The 20,342-nt window shown below is 34.9% G+C and overlaps 1 protein-coding gene across 1 annotated transcript; it reads left to right on the forward strand.

Annotated features, from left to right (window-relative positions):
- The first annotated feature begins 95 nt into the window (after positions 1–95).
- Positions 96–20,318, forward strand: LOC132555274 (transmembrane protein 248-like). Its single transcript, XM_060219627.1, has 8 exons — positions 96–161; positions 8,027–8,204; positions 8,729–8,916; positions 9,332–9,447; positions 10,682–10,829; positions 14,107–14,287; positions 14,507–14,638; positions 16,125–20,318. The coding sequence occupies exons 2-8, from the start codon at positions 8,046–8,048 to the stop codon at positions 16,140–16,142; spliced, it is 942 nt and encodes a 313-aa protein (XP_060075610.1). The 5' UTR covers positions 96–161; positions 8,027–8,045; the 3' UTR covers positions 16,143–20,318.
- The last annotated feature ends 24 nt before the right edge of the window (positions 20,319–20,342 follow it).

Below are 20,342 nucleotides of genomic sequence, written 5' to 3' on the forward strand. Positions count from 1 at the left end.
TTCCCCTGGTGATGATGACATGCACTTGCCGAAATCGCGGAGTTTGACGCGAGAAAACGTGAGATAATTACAATAATGGCGTCGGACTGTTTACTTCTACGTGGAAATTAGATATTCAATTTAAAGAAGCAGATGCACATTCTAATGACATTTTGAATTCGGTGAGTAGTTGGTTATTACGCACAGCTTTGTATTCATTGAAAGAAATAAGATTGGCCGTACGTTCCGGTCAACACCTTTCCTTTTCTCCGGCTTGTCAATATATTTCAACCATCACTGACAGTCGTGCGCACGATGCTTTACAGAGCTATAAATAAACTTCAGTCTCACGAATTAAATTTAATTCCGTTGAAAGCATATTAGGACTTAAAAACTAGATGTGGTACCAGTGCAATTAACAGGAGGTTAATTGGAGTACATAATAAAAGAGCCTTCGCGAGAGGTGTTGTGATCAGTACCTGCAGCCGAGTGAAAGTACGATACCGATCAGTCGCTTAACGTGGGACGCTAATACCCGCACAGGTAAGAATAAAACAAATGCCATTTGAGGTTATGTGGAGAATCTCTGCCCAACCCCAGAGACACGTTGCAAAGAGAGCTGTGTCAGAAGTGTTGGTAAATATCGTAAATTATAGGCTTTGTGGGGCCATGATATCTTTGAATAACTTCTGACGAGCCTCCGCCAGTTATTCAAGTCAACTCTAGCATTATTGAAGGTCTCCCCTACAAAGAAACTCAAATCTCATTTTCTCCCTCCGTACCAGGAAAAGACATATAATGAACTGTGAAGGTTAGGAAAACTCACTGCAACTTAAGCCATGAGAAAAGGGAGATGAGGTGTATGCTGTCGACCAATCCAGGTGACATTTTCTGTATGAGCATTCAATACTGTGAACATCTTCCTCAGTAATAACATATGACATACAATAATATATTTTTGAAATGTAAAGATTTCTGAGATATTGAAATTTGAGTTATTTTATATTATGTCCATAATACAGAAAGAGCAGAATATTATATCTTTTCTATAAACCATGTCAAAGCTCTGTACATGTTATATCAGAGAAAGTTCATCTAACAATATCACTTAGTGCTGAAAATTAAAATTGTTCAAATTTAGGTTAGTTAGACAGGACCTTGTTAACAGTTAACAGAAAATTCTCATTTGGACTTTGCCATCATAGCAGAGATGTGTGCTTTATTGTTTTGATAAATTAATCGATAGGTTTCTGAAATTTTAAATCAAAAGTGACCTACATGTATTTACATACTAAATATGGTATGGAAACATCCCTTTGTTATCCACTGCAGTCTTTGTTCATCCACACACATCCACATTGAACATTTTTGAACCTGTTGCCAATTTCAGCTGCTTCAAATCAAAGTGGTCCAAAAATTTTCAATTTGGAAGCTGAAATAAAAAAAAACTGTATCAAAGAGGGCTGTTAAGTGCATCCTTGCAATTAAAGTATACTACTTATTTGCGTGGTAGTTATGGACATAAATGTGTAACTTTAAAGGCAAACATCATATTGTTCACTTAGTACCCAATTATCGTATATTTGCCTGCAAAATTCTTGTCATATATTTCAAACATACATTGCCACATAACAATGGTTCAATGCTATTTATACATTCCCCATGTGTGTTGCTGTCTTAAGTCAGTAATTACCCGATTTAGACTATAATAAACATGGTCAGTGTAATCCTAGTTTCCATCAGGTGGAATTTTTATGATGAGACATCATCATTTCCATGCCAACAATAATGATGTTATAACCATGTGCTGGATTTAATTTGATGTATTTTATACCGTAGTTATTTCTGGCAGGTTTGTGTTGTGGTTTGCCTTGTAGGTATTACTGTAATTATTGTTTTATGATGTTTGTAACTACTCTTTATGAGGACTTCTGGCTTTTTCAGTGCAAGGTAATCAGTTATTCAATCAATAGGAGTGATTACTGTGATATCAAAAAGGAAATGAAAATGTGTAATAGATCATAAAGTGTCCAGTAAAACCAGATAGGAAATTTAGATCAGTGTAAAATATGTTCCATTTAAAAAATGCTGTAACATTAGATGAGAAATACTATGTCAAGGGTCCCCTCCCACAAATAAGTTCCTTTCACTACTAAGCTCCCTTCCTCAAGTAAGCCCCCTCCCACAAATAAGCTCCCTTTTACAAATTAGTTACCTCCTTCAAATAAGCCCACTAAATTGGCCTTGTAGAAACTACCCTGTTCCAAGAAATTTGGGAGTTATGTGATTGTGCATTGTACAGTGGTGGATGGTCTTGATAATAAATATTTTGTTTTTGCATTTGGTTCGATTTACTTTTCATGTACCATGAAAGCTTTAGGTGACTTTATGAAATATTGGAAAACGGCCAGATTTCATTAAGTTGATCGGACTCTATGATGGTAACTTAATAATACTGAATTTTTAATTAGATGATAACTTTAATGGGATAATCTAGTTTACTGTAGAATTAATTTAATTATATTTCAAAGTCATTCATAAAATAATTATTTGATATTTTCAGGGAAGGTGGGAAACCCCCTGTGAACACTGAAATGTTGGCAAAACCTATCAGTTTTCTTGGAAGTTAAAAGAAAATAACCAGGGAATTCTTATTCATTGGTTGTACTATGAGTGGTATGTTTATATAACACTGTCACCTACTTCAGTCGAACAGATAATCCTGTGTTAATCTTGATCATCTACCTTCTATCCTATGCCTGGATATTAAAAATTGAAAAAAAAAATTAAATTTTCACTGCACAATTTTGAGGCAAAACGTAGATGTTCATAAACTTTATATGGCTTTGAAATGAACCAAAGATTTATAGGTATGTTGTGGGAATACATTAATTTATTCACTGTGGATGCAAGTGAGTAATCATTTTAGAGACAAAAATTTACTGTCAACATAAATGGCAGTTTCCTAACATTTCAATTTACATACTAATAATACTGATGTATTGTATCTTCAGCATGTATTCAATTCTCCCTACTTCACCAGTTACCAATGACTTCACAAACCCATTTTGGACACATGTTCTTGGTACACCTTATGCAAAATCTGTTTTTGTTTAAATTCATTGAATAAATCCAAAGACTTTTCATATGAGATTTTGATTATGATGCACATATTTTGCAGTTGTGATGAAGGTTTCATAAGAATAACTCAACACTCTGTGTCATCATGAATTTGGCCTGAGTATGGCTATTTTTGCTTTACCTTGTACATAAAATTAAATTTAGCACCAGCTTTCCTCATGATTAAAACTAGCTACGGTGACATCATCATCAAGTGTTCTTATTATTGATTAAGACAACTTTTCATTAGGAGTGATATATTTAGCTTGGCCAATTTCAAATTCTCATTCCTAATTGGACTTTCATTTTATGTTACTTTTATGAAGTCAATTGGTTGGATTGCTTGCCAATTTTCAGTACCTGAAAGATATGAAAGAAGGATCTTATTGCTGTTCACCACAGTAACAGGATTCCTGAACTCTAGACAACTTCTATACAAATCAGACACTGGCTACCTTTTAGATAGGTATTATGTTGAATACTTATTTCTAAAATCGTCATGGATTTTTCACAGAAACTTCCAAATCTATAAAAAGGCCCACAATAAGAATTTCCTTTCTTTGAGTACAATTCAATAATGCCAGGTGACAGCACTAGTTCTGGGTGTAAGGTAGGGGTGGCATAATATTGGGCTGAGGAAAAGCCTTTGCTGGTTATTCTACTGAACTGAAATAGTGGGCATATCATTGATGTCATTGAGAAAAGATTTTGAAAGCTTGCATGATGTTAGCCCACCATCATCAGATGGTGGGCTTTTCAGATCGCTCTGCGTCCGTGGTCCTGTGGTTCGGCCATCTTGCATCCGTCCGTAAACAGTTTTTGTTACCACTATTTCTTGAGAAGTCCTGGTTGGATCTTTCTCAAATTGCATGTGTAGGTTCCCCTTGGTCCCTAGTTGTGCTCATTTGATTTTGGGACTGATTAAAATCACAAAATGGCTGACAGGCAGCCATCTTGGTTTTTTTTATTGAAGATTGTTATCGCTATTTCTTGAAAAGCAATCATTGGATCTCTCTTAAATTTCATATGTAGGTTTCCTCTGGTCTCTAGTTGTACCCATGTAATTTTGGGACTGAGCAGAAAAACAAAATGGCCGAAAGGTGGCCATCTTGGAGTTTGACATTGCAAATTTGTTATCGCTATTTCTTGAGAAGTACAGGATGGATCTTTCTCAAAATTCATATGTAGGTTCCCCTTGGTCCCTCGTTGTGCCAATTTGATTGTGGGACTGATCAGAAAGACAAAATGGCCAAGAGACGGGCATCTTAGATTTTGACTTCCAAAGTTTGTTATCACTTTTTCTTGAGAACTACGGTATAGATCTTTCTCAAATTTCAGGTATAAGGTTCTTTAGGTCCCTAGTTGTGCTTGTTTGAGTTTGGGACTGATCAGAAAAACAAAATGGCCAACAGGCAGCCATCTTGGATTTTGCCTAGTAAAGATTGTATATTGCAATTTCTGCTGAAGTACTGAATGGATAGCTCTCAAATTTCATACATATGTTCCCCTTGATCTCTCCTTGTGCTCCTTTGCTTTTTGGACTGATCAGAAGAAACAGAATGGCTTTGAGGTGGCCATTTTGGATTTGACAGATAAAGATTATCATTTATTTCTGCAAAGGAATGTTCAGATGTCTTTTTATTAAGAGCAAAAACAGAGAAGAGAAGTGATGGGAAAAGATCCAACTTTCAATGAGCATATAAAGATTAAACAATGTTGGGCACCAAGATCCCTCTCGGATCTCTTGTGAAGTATTGCCTTTTAAAGTATTAGTTATCTCCCTTACCTCAGCTTACACCACAGTTTATGAGTATCGGATACATGTACTTTATAACAGATCCTGTTAATAAGTCATTTAGATGTAGCAAGTCACTTCACTTTTTTATGATAAGGTCTTTTTGAATGATGATTACGAACTTTGAGAGCTATCCTTGGTGATGTAGCTGTTAAAAGTAAGAATTTATACATCACTCCTAACTGGAATCACTTACAACATACATCAGCTTAATTATTCATACAAATTGCTGCTATTTATTGCCTGGTGTAGGATTTGACCAAGAACATTGGGTTTTCTTATTCATCCACATATTTTCTCCTGCTCGTTGAAGGCATTACAGATGCTGCATGTGTACATATCTTTTATTTGAGAAAATGGATTTGATGTGCTACATATCCTTTAATTGAGAAATGGATTTGATGTGCAAAAATGTGTGATTCTATTTGAGTTTTGTGATGGATTATAGGCACCAACAGTACCGTAGGTAGGTTAACAAGTGTGTAAGTATGGGTAAATGTAAAATGGATCCAGTCTTTGGATCTTAAGCAGACTTATGTTGTACATGGCTATTTATACACTGTTAGTTGATTTTTAATTCACTGTGTTCAACAGCAGCTAAGTCAGTTGCAAAGTTACCCCCAAGGTCTTTAGTCCAGGCTTTTTGTGTACAAGAATGGTCAGGTGTTGCCATGGTAACACATCTTTCACCAAGGCAGTCAGGGTTTTATTTCTGCATTGGACAAGAAAAGGTATTACTGAGGCACTTGCTTGACCATTTAGGCACTTAGGGTTTCCTCCCACAGTTAGACCCTTTGACCCTGTTTCCATCCAGGCCAACAAGGGCAATTAATATCAAATGATATATGTTGTTTGGAAAATTTAGTAAAATATTAAAAGTTTATAGTTTTGATATAACGATATCTGCTACTGTGTTTAAAATTACATGTAAACAAAAAAAGATCAGCATTACAACTATACATCTACAAAACTTTCATACATATCTGTTACGTAGAAAATAACTTGAAATAGGATGATTCATTTGTCACCTTTCAGTATTGTATGTAAATCAAACTACTTTTATACAATGTACCAAGTAAATATTAGTTCTTTTGTTGTTTAGAGAGCACCTTACACAGATAGCCATATTATGTTAAATTCGTAGAATGAGAGATAGGATTTTATATGACACCAACCTTTAATATCAAATTGCTTGAAAAGTTTGATAAACTCATTAAGATTAAAGTATAAGAATATGTTTATCACAACACATATTCTGTAAAAAATCATAAGAAAATAACCAACCAATGAAAGCAGATAGATTTCAATTGGGTTTGTACAAGTAGATTTCAAGTAGGATGGTACAGGTTGATTTTCACTAGGATTGTAATGGTGAATTTTAATTGGAATTACAAAGGTAAATTTTAACTGGGATTATAAGGGTAAATTTTAAAAGGAAGATTTTGACTTGGATTATACAGATAGATTTCTCTATATAGCTAGTCATTTTCATGAGCAAAAATTTTTACAATCGAAAATTTTCATGATCAAATTGTATCTTTACATATTGAAATTTTGTGATCTGCTTGTTGAAGGACATCTTTCACACATGTCTCATTGGATGGTGACATAAATCAAGTACAGCATTTGTACAAAATTTGGTTTTGTCAGAAAAAATCCTGATTTGAAATATGCTAGTGACTAAGCATACCAATATAAACTCTGTCAGCTGTATCGATCTGCGAACGAGATCAAATGCATCAGTGCCTTCTGTTTACTAAATATATCCCAGGCAGTAGACTGCATACTGGTATGTACTCTATCCGCGACATATTGTTGATGCTACATAATTCTCCTGATATTATATTTCATTATACTGGGAAATGTCACAGGGACTTGTATTCAAGTTCCAACATAACTGTCTTTAAGTATCTACAAACATACAAACATATTTAGAAAGAGACCATTAGGCTGTGGCAAGTCTCTATAGTGTTGGGCTTCGCATGAATTTGTGTCATACCCCTGTGATCCATCAGGTGTCATTACTACATGTCTATCTAGTGTCAACATAACAAATGATGTCTATCTGCTTTTGTATATTAATTGTTTAAATTATCAGATTTCATGTATTATAAAGAGCTTGATATCAAATCCTTATGGAGTTGATGACTTGGGGAAGGGGAGATGGAAGTTAAAGCAAGGAATGATGTGGAGGAAAGCTGGAAGTTAGAATGCACATCAAATAAATGGAGGGTATGGAAGGGATGGGATATGAGGAGAAACTATGGTAGATGCTAGGGTGGTGAAATGTGTCATCAATTCATGTTAAAATGTGTATACATCAGTGAATTTCTTGTACATGGATATGACCTCAGGGTTATGAGGACAGTTTAGTGGATCATAGATCATCAATGGATTGTCAGAGAAAAAAGAATTTTGAAAATTATTTAATGTTATGCTGATCAGTCTTTCTATTTTAATGGAATTTTGCAATGTTTAGATATTTCAGTAATTAAAAAATACATTGGTATGTGTTTATTAGGAAAATATTCCCGAACTTTTCATCACTTTAAGAAATGAACTTTCACAGCAAGTTGAGAAAAATCCTATTCTAAGCTGTGTATGTCCACTGGAGAAAGAAATATAAGCAGTTACCTTGCTTGTGTTAAATATTTTAAAATTGTTGCTTTCTTAGAAGTTATTTTGTTTCGTGGAAATTGATTTTCATTTCATCATGAGAAGAAATTAAAAGACCTCAGAGACGATTGTAAAAATACACAGAATGAGAAACCTGTGTACAATAAAGATTTCATACCTTGTTACCCTGATAGTGATTATTTATAGTCCTGAGTTAATGCCACATAATTTAGACATCAAATTGAGTGCCACAAACATGTAAGAATGATTTACAGACATTGACTGAAGTCTTAGCTTTGACTAAAATCTCTGCTCAAACTCTCAGGATTTTGTAAACAGACTGAGGCAAGTCAAGACTGATCAACATCTTTAGTTAGGATCTTTAAAATTGTAAAAGAGATTGATCAATGGTGGCTGAGAAGGATAATTTGCCATTTTTAAAGCTGTGTTTGATGATTTTCCTTCCTGCTATAGGGTGTGTTGCTGTCTGTGATTTCTGTGATTGTTCTTTTACAGGTTGTGTTTGACTTTTGTCATGCCTCCACCTGTGGTTGAGAACGTGAAGGGATTCCTATCCAGCAAGCCTCCACTTGTCATTTTTATGATATGTCTCGGTGGCTTTGCAGTTGTTCTCCTGACTTTGGCCTATATTGTGAAGGTCAATGACCAGCTTATTAATCCTGATTTAACTAAAGTAAGTTTTGAATTAAATTATTAGCCTGTAATAGTATTTTATTTCCAAAATTTAGATGATTCAGGAAAGTGTATATAAGGTTCGGTTTGATACAATATACATGTAACACTAAGTTCAAAATTGCTACTTTATTAGTTGGTAGGGAACCAGAGAATCATATTAACCTTTATTATAATCAGCTGAAGGTTAAAATTACCAGCTACAATTTGAATTTGATTTGTCTGTCGCTGATCCAGATTTTAAGCTGAAAGCAGTTTATTAGCATTTTATTTATGTAAGTTCATTAAAGGAAGGAAGGATGGATGGGGTAGGGATTTCTTATTTTTGGATGGTAAGACAGAGTTTGAGGTTACTGTTTTACCAAAGGTAAAGGTATGTTGTTATGTATAACTGTGCAGAATGTCTCTCATATATTGTATTTATGTACACATATGTTTAGTGATGAAAAATTAAAAAGTTTCCATTAGAAATGATGTGTGTATACTGATACAGATTTGTTTAATATGATGTTCCCTATATAACAGGACTGGAACAGGTTCCTGGATAATTTTGCAGAGCTGGAGTTCTGTATGATTGCAAACTCCTCAACTTATCCAGATGATGTTCCATCTGGGTCTGGAAAGCTGACTGACAAGCTTAATGTCATCAGTAACAAGCTATCGGGGTCGCCAACTACTACAGACCGATCACCACAAAATGGTGATGACGTTGTGTAAGTCTGCTACTAGTAATAAGCTTATCCCTTGTTAGACAGAACAGCTGTACAGAGGTTACTTCACCATTAAATGCTATTTTTTGTATGTAAATTTTTAATTTACTCTCTCTAGATTGTGGTTTTCAGAGTGTTTTTGTCAATTGTCTATCATTCTGTCACTCTAAACATTTCCCATCATTTCCTATGAAGTGCATCCTCAGCCCCAGGTGAAAATTGCACTATCGCTAAATAATTGATAGTGCAATTTTTACCTAGGGCCGAGGATGATGAAGTGTTGGCTAGATCTTTTGAATAGGTTCTTATTAAGTACTAGTTATAAAATATCAGTATTGTACCAGATATGAAGCTACTGATTATTGATCAACACACAGTGGTTATTGGTTGTATAATGTTTTATATCCTCTGTTCACAGGAACACATCACTAACGATGATGGTGGAGATGAGGCCGTCGCCCCACTTTTATGGAATCCCACAGAATGTGACATTCCTGGCATCTACGGTAGTAGGCAATCAGATCGGCTTATCAGGTATACAGAAAATGATACAGTTGTAAAGGATAGGGCAAGGAATCAGGATTTAAGATTTAAAGTTTATGAAAATAGTACTATTAAAAATAGATTTACTGCCTGATAAACACACGTGACATGAATGCAAGACTGTGCAACTGTTTTTATGGAAAAGTTTATTTCTAACAACTCTTGCAGTAGTATAATACTTTCTGGTATACAGCCTAAAGGAACTATTACAGTTGAATTATAGTTTAGAGCTGATTTTTTAGCCCACCATCTAATAGATGGTGGGTTATTCAAATCGCCCTGCGTCCGTGGTACGTCGTTAGTCCGTCCGTAAACAATTCTTGTTACCGCTATTTCTGGAAAAGTACTGGATGGATCTTTCTCAAATTTCATATGCAGTTTCCCCTTAGTCCCTAGTTGTGCATTGTACCTTTTTTGGACTGATTCGAATTCAAGATGGCCGACAGGTGGCCATCTTGGATTTTGGAAGTAAAAGTTTGTTACCGCTATTTCTGGAAAAGTACCGGATGGATCTTTCTCAAATTTCATATGCAGTTTCCCCTTAGTCCCTAGTTGTGCATTGTACCTTTTTTGGACTGATTCAAATTCAAGATGGCCGACAGGTGGCCATCTTGGATTTTGGAAGTAAAAGTTTGTTACCGCTATTTCTGGAAAAGTACTGGATGGATCTTTCTCAAATTCCATATGCAGTTTCCCCTTGGTCCCTAGTTGTGCATTGTACCTTTTTTGGACTGATTTGAATTCAAGATGGCAGACAGGTGGCCATTTTGGATTTTGGAAGTAAAAGTTTGTTACCGCTATTTCTGGAAAAGTACTGGATGGATCTTTCTCAAATTCCATATGCAGTTTCCCCTTGGTCCCTAGTTGTGCATTGTACCTTTTTTGGACTGATTTGAAATCAAGGTGGCCCACAGGCAGCTATCTTGGATGTCGACAGTAATACAGTACAAACATATTGTCCATTATCCACCTGTAACTGACTGCTATCTAATAATACTTTGGGATCTTTTTCAAATAATATTTGCGAATAGGTGCTTAATAAAAATATCTTGTGCCATCATTGAGTACATTCAGTGAAGACCAGTTCATGAACATTTACAACACCTGTAACAAACAAACAAAAATAAACAAATCTTCAAGAACTGAAAACAGATCCTCAAATGGTGGGCGCCAAGATCCCTCTGGGATCTCTTGTTATTAAATTTTAATGCTGATGATTTTACAGGTGCAGCTGCTGACCTTGAGATGAATGTCACTATGAGCTTCCCATTTGACTGGAACAACACAGATTGTTCAGACAGCACTTGTCAAACTGTCCATATCCTCACCTGCATAAACTTACAAGCCCCTGTGGCCTTTTTCCCAAGTACTAGGTAAGTCTGGCTACTGCTTACATCCTCACCTGTATCAATTCAATGGCCCCTGTGACCTTTTCCCCTAATACTTTATAGGTTTGGCTACTGTACTTGTCCTCACCTGTATCTGTGTACAGGTCCCAATCACCATTTTACTCAGTACTCAGTAAGTCTTGCTTCTAATCACGTCCTCACCTGTGTACAGGTCCCTGTCACCGTTTTACCCAGTGCTTTGACTTCCTATCACAAAACAGCAATACAGCATGTTATCTAGATTTCCACTACTGCCACCACCATCCTCATGACCTCCATATAGCGCCTTGATCAGTTCTTCTCCTGACCTTTCCAATGCACTGTTCCTCAGAAATGTTGAACATTAAGACAGTACATGTGGACACGCTAATATTTTCTTCATTGCTGCAGCTTGTCCTATGCTGTATAACCATGATATCGTGTCACATGCCCTTAGGAATGCACGACTGCCAGCACTGTTCACAGTTGGTTACCCAGAACACGTTTTAACAGTATAATTTCCCAAATTTTGGTTTTTTCCTTTTGAGTTATCAGACTTAAAGAATATTTTTTTACCACTGTCGATGTCAGTGTAGTATAAAAGTAGGACAAGAAGATTGACATCTTCACTGATGACGACCATGTTTTTAAAGGATGAATGTGTAACACTTGTTCATGCGATAAGTTTGTCTGCATCACCTTCTGAATGAATGGTCTCTGCTCCTATTGCAGCAAACTTTTCTCCAAGAAGTTCTAGAAAATCTTGCTTGTTTTCTTCATTTGAAAGAAATATTTCTTCTGTGAAATGCACTCCCCAGCTCGGAACCTTTGTAATGCCTCATGTGTCACTGCTTTCGTAGGTTATTTGCTTCTGTTTCCATTTCTGTCAAACACTATTATGGATTCCTTGTACCTTCTACAAACATATTATATAGTAGTTCTGACAAGTTGCAGAAAATGTGTCGCCTCCTGACCTCGGAATACACTAGAGTAACGACCTGCCATCAAGATTCCTCCACACCATAGGCATTCGTATTCCAAATTCCATCAGCAAGTTGTGGTTAATTTGCTTCTTGTGAAAGTCCATTATCATCCAGCAATGAGGCTGGTTCGTTGCTGTGTTCATAATAGAAGATTGTAGAAGCCTCTGATCCTGAAACCATCTTTGCTGCGGCTATGAGCCGCTGGTATAGCAGTTGAGGGTCCACCTGCACATTGTCATCATCAATTTTTACCCCAACTCTGGTATCCATGCTGGTAATTGCCTTCTTAATGATGAAATGGTGTTTTCTTTCCCTTTCATCGAAATTATAATTTGTCACTGATAGCTCATATTTCCTTCAAGTTTACTTCCTTTTCAGTCAGTCTCAGTATTTCTGAGAGTTGAGTCATTTGGACTGAAGGGGTTTCTGTCCTTGAGAAAATGCAAAAGCATTTTTACATCAGTGGAATCCTGATTCTTTCTTAAAGTTGTTTGGTCTTTGTGCTATTCACTTGTGCTCTAGTTGACATCAATAATGCTTTGCATTTCATTAATGATTTCCACACACATTAGCATCGACTGCATCCACTTCAATCTTTGGACAGCTGTCATTCCTCTTCTAATGCCCCCTGATGTTTTAAAGCTCCTCATCACAACTTGCTTGATGGTAAGGTCAGTGAGAAGACCTGCCCTGAAGTGGTTGGTTCTTCTCAAGACATGATGCCCTTTTAAGAACATGGCATAGACTTCAGGATGTGTGTCATTAAGCTGAGTCATGTTCATAATGTATATGTATGTAATCTTCAGATACAAATTGTGTCCTGTTGTGGCAAAATAAAGCTGAATATTGCATGCAAGCAGCATTTGACTCAAATCTTTGTATTTCTTGGTATGACAAACAGAATCCCAAGGCATGCAAGGTATTGATCAGAGGTGGCGAACGAAACTAGTGATGCACTTGAAGTCCTTAGCCAAGTTGCAAAGGGATAGCAATTGTTTAGGCCTCAAATTCTGTGTTATTGTTTGTCCAATTGCTGCCACTTTGAGTTTATCCTTTCCTTGAACTGTTTTTCTTAGGAAGTGCTGCAGGGTCTTTTGAATATACATCCAAATTTACAAATTTACAATCAAACATTCTGAAAAAGGATACACATCAGCTTGTATGTGAAGTTTTTATTTACAGTTTGACATATCTGAGTGGAAAAGAAGTATATAAAAAAATGTTAGAAATAACAATCAGATTATTTATCTACCTGGACGAAGTAGGTTAAAGAGGCATTCTACAAATTGGCCTCACATTCATGCCAAGCTTTAAAGTAAAGATCACCAGTCTTCAGTTCTGTATCATAATAGAAAAGAATAGATGAGTCTGAAAAATATGTATTTATTTGAAAATACTTAATCAAACATCATATGAGCATTATGTGATTCGGTATGATAACTTTCAATTTTCCAAATGCTGTATGCATATACATTTTATAGCTGTTACTGACATATATGGGCTTCCATACATTGATTTTGTGTCAAGTGAGCCATTATCCATTCGATTATGTTTGATTTAAAATGACTTATAATGATTGGAAATTTGTACATCTGAATTATAAATCATACTGATATATAGTTAAATATTGACTTACACCAGGACAGTGATTTTACATATAGAAAAGTGTTTAATTTTTAACATATACTTAAGAGGTAGTACTCAGCTGATGCAAACGGTAGCAGATGATTTTTTTCACTAGCATCAATTTTGTAAGTAATATAAATATATGCGCATTTTAAAACAAAAAAATATATATATATTTTAACTTCCTATATGTGATTCTTGGGCAAATCTTATGATTTTTCTTCATTTTGCCATTAGATGTAAAGGTGTGGTCTGCACTGGAAGTGTCCATGCTTCTTGTATGGAAGACAATACATGCCATATGGCACAGTATAAAATCTGTAATATTGCCCTACATATCAAACACTTTCCCACTTTTTGATTCTTTGGGACAAAGTCAATGATTATTTTATCTTTAATTTACAATAGTAATAATTTCTTTTGCAATTTTGCCAGATTAAAATCTGTAACTGGACTAGCCTAATAGCTCAAATGCTATTGCAGAATTTCATGAGACAGATGTCAGGATATTAAATGGTGATATTCTCTCTCAGAAATACATGTATCTCTATTATGGTGTTGTCAAAGTGAAGATGACACCACAAAGACAATGAGAACCCTCTGTCAATTATCATTCACAAGGTATTATTTTACCTCTGACTGACAATTTTCTGTAAAACTTTGTTTATCTATAGACAAGCTGGAGCCTGCTACAGTTTGGCTAATGAGTCCAGCAGTGAAGTACATACAAGGATGCAGAGTTACCAGGGTAACCAGTTCACACTCCTACCAACAGTAGCTTCACAGTGTCTGCAAACTCCAGTCATCAAGGTCAAGCATAAAGTTGACCCTAGATTTAATGTGATGCTGACCTTGGTAAGCAAACCTTTATCTTGTCTGATGGAATAACTAGTTTAAATTACTGTGTATTTTGAGAAGATTTAGGCCAGTTACATTTAAAGTGATTCCTCAAATTCATGAACTATTGTTTGTATGATTACCTGCTACCCTGTATGAAAGACAGAGCAACTTTGAAGTTTTATGTTGTGTTTTACTAGGGTATCTTATCTTATCTTCTGTATATTTCTCCATCAGGAGGACCGATCTGTCATCAATCTCCATTTGATGCACACCAGCTACTTTCTGTTTGTGATGTTCATCACACTATTCTGCTATGCAATCATCAAAGGGCGTTCAATCAAGATTAAAACACACAGCTACTCAGAGGTGAGAATTTGAAGGCCTTGGCTGGTTCAAGGTGTGTGACAAGTGTAAAGAAACCCCTTATGTTTCAGTCTTCAGACAAAAATTTTGTTTTCTGATTCCATACAGATCTAATTTTTATACCCCTGTTTTACTTTAATTGACTTCTCTTGTAAATTCAACAGATTTTATTACCTGGTAGTTGACTTTAGTCAAATAGTACAACTAGTAAAACCTGTAGTAAGATATATTTCATTGTTGAACCAAAATGATAAATTAAACATTTCCCCATCCCTCAGGGGCCTGCCAAATGGGGTCTAATTGACTCAAATTTAGAAAACCTTCTCCTCAACACCCATGTATGGTAAAATCTAACATTCTTAAATGAAGGAAGCTTCTTAAGGTCTTTCACCAAAATTGTAAATTAAAGAGGTCTCGCATTTCCCCATTTGGAGGTTGTAAAGTTTGCTATGGTTTATGTAGGAAAATTTCATTTTTGTGCATAATTTTGTAAAATTTTTGTAAAATTATTAACATAGGATGATGGTTAGATAGTATACACATAATGATCCCCAGAGGCAGAGGCGAGGGATAAAAAGGGGTTAAATGGGCTCAAAATCTAAAATCTGCTCAACATTCTGATATGGCTTTACCAAAATTATAAATTTGTTGATCTCAGGGTCTTGCATTTCCTCCTGGGTAGGGGTTACATAGGAAACTCCATTTTTTAAACATAATTCAAACTTATAATCCTGAACAAGGGATGTCAGTTAATACAATGCTTCTTTTACATTAACATTGCAAGTAGGAAGTCTTCTTATTATGTTAACCAAGTGGTTTCTATGATATATATAACAAGAACAACAGTATTTATGGAACTCAGTTTACAGTTAATGTCCACAGGCCTCTTGTTATGACTCTATAACCAGTGTTAAAGATCTTCCAGAATAACATGCATGTCATATAGTCAAACATGCAGCAATGCTTTCTGTCTTATTTTTTCAAAGCTTGTAATTAATGTAAGATAATTCATTTTTAGTTCAGCTGAGACAAAGTCTCATGGTGACCTGTTGCTATCACCTTTGTCTGGCATGTGCATCCATAAACAATTAAAAATTTTCGACTTCTTCTCAAAAACCCCTGAATCAATTTCAATGAAAATTTTGCAGAAACCTTCCTTGCCCTAAGATGGCCAAAAGGCAAAAGGGTCAAATTGACTCAAATTTCAATATTAGTACCAGATGACAGTTTTGATTGTATGACGCTGGCTTACTGTCATCAATGTCACAATTTCAAGTCTATATAGATCAACAAATAAGAAAAAAAAAAGTATGGATTTAATAATGCTTAAAGCTCTGTGATAATAAATATGATGGATATGTTTAGTAAAATTGCTGTTCTGTAATTTTGAAATATATATGAATGGGAAGTTGCGTTGATAGACTGCAAACTTCAAATTCGTCTTTTTACAACCATAAACTTAATTTCTGTTATTGATTTCTATTTGCAGGTAAATTCTTACGCTTAAAGTGCAAAGAGGCAAAAAGAAATGTCTGTGATAGTATTGACAGCAGTTCTCTCCAAGGCTCTGTTCTATTCCTGTGTTACACTGGCACTTTATTGTAGTTGGTCCACGTGGTGAGGCTCTGCTCCTGTGTTACACTGGCACCTAGTTGTTGTTGGTCCATTTGGTGAGGCTTGGCTCTTGTGTGACACAGGTACCTTATTGTTGTTTGTCCTCTTGGTGAGGCTCTGCTCCTGTGTTACACCGGCACCTTGTTGTTGTTGGTCCACGTGGTGAGGCTCTGCTCCTGTGTGATACAGGCACTTTATTGTGGACAGTCCTCTTGGTGATGCTCAACTCTTGTGTGACACAGGCACTTTATTGTTGACAGTCCCTCTTGGTGACGTGAGGCTCCAGTTCTACACAGGTACCTTGTTGTTGATGGAACTCCAGGCAAGCATAGCCCCCGTAAAACATTGATTCGTTATTGTGGACAGTGCTATATGCTCAACTTGGCTCGTGCGTTACACCGACACCTTACTGTTGACACATCTCTTGGTAAGCCTATCTCCTCTCCTTGGATACCCGGACATGTAGTTGTTGACATTCCTGTGGAAATACTCGTCATCTTTTCTTTTGATAAAAAATTGGATCCTTTTGCTGGGAGACGAGCTGTTTTATCAAAAGTGTGCATTGTGAGCAGCAAATGTATAGGTATTTCTGACTGGCAGTTAGAAGTATTGTGGTTAGCATCGTGTGTTCGGTGAATTGTGAACAGACTAAGCAATACCTACATTAGCTCAGAGAATTACTTGTCCATAAATGATTTGAGATAATTTTCGAATACCACAATAAATTTACCTCATCTGTGGATTTATATGTTGTGGTGTATAGTAATTCTCAGAATACAATTTCTATATTATTGTATCAATGTGTCTCAACACAAACAGGTCTAGTGTAGGAATGTCATTGATGAACATTGTTGTGTTGTTATAAGTTATGTGAGAGCATGTATTGTTTTTTATAATGAATCATTATTAATTATGGGAGAACAGGTGTTATTATGTTTTGAATCACTTTAAGTAATGAGAGAACTCATTCAAGATTGTAACACTTCATTTGATTGGTAAATGAAAGCAACAGTTAAAACATGATAGACCGTCCATTAACTTTTCATTTGCATATAAATCCTAAATTGTGATAGTTAATCATGTCTCTGACCCAGAAACATAAAAAATAATTGCTTTACCTTGAATATTACTGATATCAGAAATATTAAAGATACACAGATTTTTGAAATATACATGAAATTAACAGATGCTTCTTTTTGCTGGTTTAATTTGGATTTAAAAGAATGCAGTACACATCACCAGTTAAACATGGTTTTCAAAGGTGCATTAATGAGGTACATGTGAAGATTTCAAACCACTGGTTAGTCCCAGATTATCTTTTTTTTTCTTTCTCCATTATTACATGTAGGAAGTATGTATACTAGGGAGCACTTGTTATACTGTGTGAAGTCAGTCCTATGCTCACTAATCACTCGTTATGCAGTATATTGTCACAACACATCAGAGACACAACATGCACACATATAATGACCTTACAACATAGGTACATCATATACCAGTTTCTCAATACTTTGGTTTTTAATGATCATTACCAAATGTGATTATGACTGTCATGCATCACAATTTTATATCTTGTCCTACGTAATAGCAGCTGCATATTGATTTTCTGCAAATAACTTCCCATTCAGAAGTATTTAACTATTAAAATTATTAGTTCATAATGATTTTCACCATCTGCCATGTTTTATTACCCCATAAATAATGTATTAGCCTTATTCCTATATCACTCGATGATGTATATCTCAATAATACTACTTGTCCAAGGTTAGACATGCGAGGCTTTTTCATCTTGTGTATAAGTTCATTCATAATGTAATTCAAGTGTAATTTTAAGCCCATAAAATGTAAATTTAAATAATTATTTTGCTAACTTGCCATTTTTTTTTATATTTTAAGGGAGATTTGGGATATTTAGAGATTAATATGCTGAAGTTACCTTTAACAAAGTGTTTAGACTGACACATCCAGGTGAACTAATGGGATTTTTGAAACTAAGAATATAGAAGATATATGTAATATATATAAATTTAAAATATATGCATGAAATTGGGCCATAAATAGCAGGATTCTCATTAATAGGGTTTGATGGGTATGCCTTTTGTTTTGTTATGAATTTGATTTTACCATGTTTATGTTTAATTGTAATTACATTAACTTTGTAAGTATTTTATATCTATTGTTATTTCATTCCTTCACTGCTGTAAATAGGGTTTTTTTTTGTTTTTGTTAAAATCCTTTGTTTGTCAAATCATAATTTTCATTGACATTATGTTGACTGCTGAAATTTTCATCATAGTAGCTTCACTGCTGTCAGATATTTTCCTAACTTTTACATTCCATTTGAAAACCTTTCAAGATCCATCACCAACTTAAATCAACAAACTTGGTTAAAAACCAAGAAGATAAAGGCTGTTGCAAAAAAAAAGAAACAAAAAAACCTGATGGTTGTTTTTGCTCCGAAACACCTGCTTTGTTTTGTTTTTTGAAAGGAGCCGTGTAGTGTACTTGTCAAAGAGGACAGACAATTCTCTGGTCACTTGGAGATTGTGAATGTGTACAAGTAAATAGTGTAGAGTAAATGTGTACATGGTTATAAGTCATTGTTTACTCTGTAAAACATTGATAGGATTGAGCTGTGATAAGTTTGTGATAACTTATGTATCACTGCATTTTACTATTAATGACATTATGCACTTTTTAACTTCATATGTGGAGAAAGTCTAATTGCAGTTATGCAATATTAATAATTCTTAAATGATGCCCCTGCCTCATTGGCTTGTGTTGAATGTCTGCACTATCAACTATATATAAAAGTTGCAGATATTTCATCCATATAAATCCAGTATACTTTGTTGTGTTCTGATAACCTACACCAGCTGCTTCATATGTTTTGTGTTCATAGTGCTTTAACTTATACATGTTCATTGATCTCTGCATTTCAGTCATGAAAATTTAATTCTAAACTAAACCTCAAGCAAGAGTGGAAGAATTCTATACCTCAAAAGTTATATAAAAAATATATTGAACCCTATCTCATAAGGAGGCATACTTATAAACATTAAATATTAATGTAAAATCATGGTCATGGACAATATGAAATAGTTAGTCTTATAATATCTACAACTTCTCTTCAATATCATAGTCTCATAATATCTACTGCTTCTCTTCAATATCGTAGTCTCATAATATCTACAACTTCTCTTCAATATCATAGTCTCATAATATCTACAGCTTCTCTTCAATATCATAGTCTCATAATATCTACAGCTTCTCTTCAATATCATAGTCTCGTAATATCTACAGCTTCTCTTCAATATCATAGTCTCGTAATATCTACAGCTTCTCTTCAATATCGTAGTCTCATAATATCTACAACTTCTCTTCAATATCGTAGTCTCATAATATCTACAACTTCTCTTCAATATCATAGTCTCATAATATCTACAGCTTCTCTTCAATATCGTAGTCTCATAATATCTACAACTTCTCTTCAATATCGTAGTCTCATAATATCTACAGCTTCTCTTCAATATCATAGTCTCATAATATCTACAGCTTCTCTTCAATATCATAGTCTCATAATATCTACAGCTTCTCTTCAATATCGTAGTCTCATAATATCTACAACTTCTCTTCAATATCTTAGTCTCATAATATCTACAGCTTCTCTTCAATATCATAGTCTCATAATATCTACAACTTCTCTTCAATATCATAGTCTCATAATATCTACAGCTTCTCTTCAATATCGTAGTCTCATAATATCTACAACTTCTCTTCAATATCATAGTCTCATAATATCTACAGCTTCTCTTCAATATCGTAGTCTCATAATATCTACAACTTCTCTTCAATATCATAATTAAGAAGGTGTAGTTCACATTGTGTCAGAATATGGGCCAATTATTATACTTGCTTTTGTTGTTAAACTAGCGGAACAACTTTGTGTCTAAGTATAGGAAATGTATAAAAGAATGAAAGATTGTACATAAATGTTTTGTTGCAATATTTACAACAATGTTTGGTGGCTAAGATTGAAATAAATTGAAATAAATGTTTACAACATTGTCACATGCTTTTATCTTACTACTGC

The sequence above is a fragment of the Ylistrum balloti genome, unplaced genomic scaffold, assembly GCF_031769215.1.
Source record: "Ylistrum balloti isolate Yb309-2 unplaced genomic scaffold, AGI_CSIRO_Ybal_v1 Utg370468, whole genome shotgun sequence".
Taxonomy (NCBI): domain Eukaryota; kingdom Metazoa; phylum Mollusca; class Bivalvia; order Pectinida; family Pectinidae; genus Ylistrum; species Ylistrum balloti.

Excerpts from the sequence above, each read along its gene's own strand:
- LOC132555274 (XM_060219627.1), top strand. The coding sequence starts at position 8,046 with ATGCCTCCACCTGTGGTTGAGAACGTGAAGGGATTCCTATCCAGCAAG. Across the intron at positions 10,830-14,106 it reads GCCTTTTTCCCAAGTACTAG|ACAAGCTGGAGCCTGCTACA; the intron begins GTAAGTCTGGCT and ends GTTTATCTATAG. Across the intron at positions 14,288-14,506 it reads TTAATGTGATGCTGACCTTG|GAGGACCGATCTGTCATCAA; the intron begins GTAAGCAAACCT and ends TTTCTCCATCAG.